At 51.4% G+C, this 3,430-nt stretch overlaps 1 protein-coding gene across 1 annotated transcript; it reads right to left on the bottom strand.

The window, feature by feature from the left end:
- Window positions 1-381: 381 nt before the first annotated feature.
- Window positions 382-747, bottom strand: PHALS_09787 (polyprotein; the record flags this gene model as incomplete). The annotated part of the gene is made up of 1 exon (XM_024725104.1): window positions 382-747. One exon carries the CDS (start codon window positions 745-747, stop codon window positions 382-384), a length of 366 nt encoding a protein of 121 aa, XP_024575914.1.
- Window positions 748-3,430: the final 2,683 nt, after the last annotated feature.

Here is a 3,430-nt window from a genome sequence, read left to right as displayed (position 1 = left end):
ACACTTGAAGCTCTTTGCATCCAGCTTCGTACGTTTGCCGTCTTCCACATGAGCATACGGGTAGAGCCGAACACACGCAAATGCTTCATGCGCGGCTTCATCTTGAAGCACAGCTCACACGGTGTCATGTTCGCGTGAACACTGTTCGTGGTCCTGTTGATTAGGTATACCGCTGTATTCACCGCCTCGGCCCAGCACAACGAGCTCACACCCTTATAGTGTGGCATGCTCCGAGCCTTCTCCATGATCGCCCGATTCATTCGCTTGACCACGCCGTTCTATTGCGGGCTGTACGACGCAGTCTTCTGATGCACGACCCCGCTGCGCTCACAAATCCCATCTGGAGCCTTGTCCACAAGTCAGTGCCATTGTCTGAGCAAATCACCTACCCCACTGGTCCTCGTACAGCGCCTTGTACGCCTTGAACTTGGTCTCCACTTCACTCATCTCCTTGCGGAAGTACACGACCACAAACCTCGAGTGGTCGTCCACGAAGGTGAGCACGTACATCGCTCCACCCTTCAACTTCGTCTTCATGAGTCCCATCACGCCTGTGTGTACTAGCTCCAGTAAATGTGATGACTTGGTCAGCGATCTTGACGGAAAATGCGCCACCGTCCGCTTTCCCTTCATGCAGCCACCGCATAAAGTCTTGACCTCTTGCTTGACAACTGGCATCCCAGTCGTTGCGCGCTGCGTCTTCGCATACGCGTCCTCATTGGGGTGCTCCATGCGAGCATGCCACATCTCCTACTGATTCACTGACCCCTTGTACTCGACAAATCGCGCCATTTCCTGTCAACAAGTAGGCCTTCCGAGTCTCTTCCCCGAGGCAATCGCACTCGACTTGCCCCAGATAACACACGAATCCCGTTGGAACTCGACGCTCAACTCGCGTCCTGCCAATTTCCCCACCGACAGCAGTCGTCGATCGAGGCCAGGAATGTGGAGAACCTCCATCATTCGGATGCGCTTGCCGTCGATACCCTTCAAGTGCACCGACCCGGTTCCCGCCATGCGCAGCTTCTTGCCATCAGCGATGGTCACCTCGATGTTCGTGTTCACGACCTCATACTTAAAGAGGTCGTTTCGGTACGGCGTCAAGTGCGACGTCGTACCACTGTCGATTAGCCAGCTCGGCGATCGATCCTTACCGACAGCGGGTGCAGTATCAGCATGGCACTGGCGATCACTGAGTCTTCTGGCTCACTCACCGGGCTTTATTCGCTGACCGCGAATACTGCACCATCGTCACTGCCGTCGACCTTGTTCGGGCAGTCCCGCTTTATGTGTCCGACCTGGTCACAACTAAAGCACTTGCCCCGGAACCCGCTATTCTTCTTCGCGCCGTTACCCCTGCGGTCGTTGTTTCTGCCGCGTTTGACAAAAATGCCGTACTTGCCCCTGCCACCATCCGAGGTGACCTTCAACGCGCGCACCGACGGGCATTCTTTTCCAGTCGCTCGTGCTACTTGAGCAACTTCTCCTTCACATCGATCAGCGTGATGTCCTTCAAGCTCTCGATGATCGACGAGATCAACTCGAACTCGCTGGGCAGGCTGCTCAGCAATATATTCAACTGATGGACATCGTCCAGTGTTTCGCTGAGCGATTAGATTCCCACGACGAGCTTGTCGAATTTGTCGAGGTGCTTCGCGATCGTCGCCCCTTCCTCCATCTTGAACGCATGGAGTTGGCGAGTCATCATCACACGGTTGTGCATCGTGGTCCGGTTGTCCAACTCCCGCGAAGTTCCGCACGCTTGAATCGCCGAGGTCGCCGAGCCAAACTTCGTCTGGTGCTTCAACGACCCGCCCTGGGCGATAAAACCGAGCGCCTTAATGTCGTTCAGCAACCACGCATCCGTCATCTCTGCTTCCGGCTTCACCGTCTGCACGTGAGCCAGCAGTTCCTACCTCGTCAGCATCATGCGCATGGCGAATTCTCAGTGGAAGTAGTTGTCATCTCCAGGAGGACTTCGGACATCTTCGTCGACATCGAGGCAGCGTCTTGTAGCTTGAGAGTTTTGTGCGGCTGTTAACGTGTTGAGTAGTGAAGGGCAAATGCCGAAGTGAACGTTAGCAGCTACACCACAATCCACCATTCCTACATGTCCATAGCTACCTTCCTGTGCACCCTTCTTGTTCCCTGTACCTCTGCAGCAGCCGCCCTCGAGCTTCTCCCTGCGACGCCTAGACAAGATAAATGGTCGCGGGGGGAGTTTTGGATGTGATTAAATCACATCCAGCACTCACTTCATTATCTCCCAGTTAGATTTTGCCATACGTGAATTGCCGATCCCAGTCATCATTATCGAGTCAGTTCCCTATCTTCGCCGAGCTCATGCGCGTGTCCCACGCGCCCTCCAGACCATTGATCACCTTCACGTCATCAACCAATGAGTCCTTGGCTCGTCCAGCTTATATTTCGCGGCGCGACCTCAACAATCGAGAAGAATGAGGCCATAATGTGTATGCATCCGGCCCATATTCTTCGATTTGGATCGTGACTCAATATGGATCTCTGTGTCATATTTGCCGTGATCATTGCAATAACGTTCAGTATAAGTACTTTGACGCTTCCCTCGACCAACATTCTCCAGGCGAGTGATGCCACGCCAAATTCCTAGTGCAGGCAGTAATGGATTGTAGGGTAGGTCACGCGGTAATTGGGCTTGATATAGAGTGAGTTCTGGTGATTAAGTCCCCGAGAAATGGAACTTTATTGGGAGCAGATTATGGCGCCGACCAGTTATGAGTATAATGGTAGCTCATATCTGAATTAATTACTTTCATCAAAATGATATTGGTGCTGGCAGTAAGAACGTCGAAGTTCCGTAGAAAAAGTAAGTGCGAAGACCGTGGAAGTCAAATTTGATCCAATTTCAGCTGTTGCATCAGCCCGGTCGAAAGAATCTCCTGCTTTTGCTCCTGCTTTTGCTCCTGCTTTTGCTCCTGCTTTTGCTCCTCCTTTTGCTTTGCTTCTGTTCCTGCTTCTGAACCATTGACGTCAAAAATCCTCCACCACCGCTGTCAGGCCACTTCGATTACTAAAATAATCAGTTTACAGTCGGCTCGGGGGAGAAATGTCTGGCGTTCTTGTAAAAAAAGAATTACTGTCGTGACCACTTCACAGAAGCCTCCAAGTTTTTTTATTTGGACAAAATCAGCGGAGAAGCCGCTTGCATTTATATCAAAGTTAAGTTCGGGTGGGATTGTATCAATGAATAGGAAAGGTTTGATTTTATCAAGAAGGTAAGTTGTGATATCCTGGAATAAACACACAGTTGGTAATTTAGGAGGGTGGTGCTCTTGTGACTACTTGAAAGAATCCGCAATCGGGATTGTTAATTAAACGGAGTTAACATGTATCAAAATCAGACCCGGTGGCAATTTACTACCTGGGGCGGTACCACATGAACATCGCAATG

The sequence above is a fragment of the Plasmopara halstedii genome, assembly GCF_900000015.1.
Source record: "Plasmopara halstedii genome assembly, contig: Scaffold_430, whole genome shotgun sequence".
NCBI lineage: Eukaryota > Oomycota > Peronosporomycetes > Peronosporales > Peronosporaceae > Plasmopara > Plasmopara halstedii.
The sequence above is the reverse complement of the archived record's forward strand: the minus strand, read 5'-3'. Positions and strand labels throughout refer to the sequence as shown.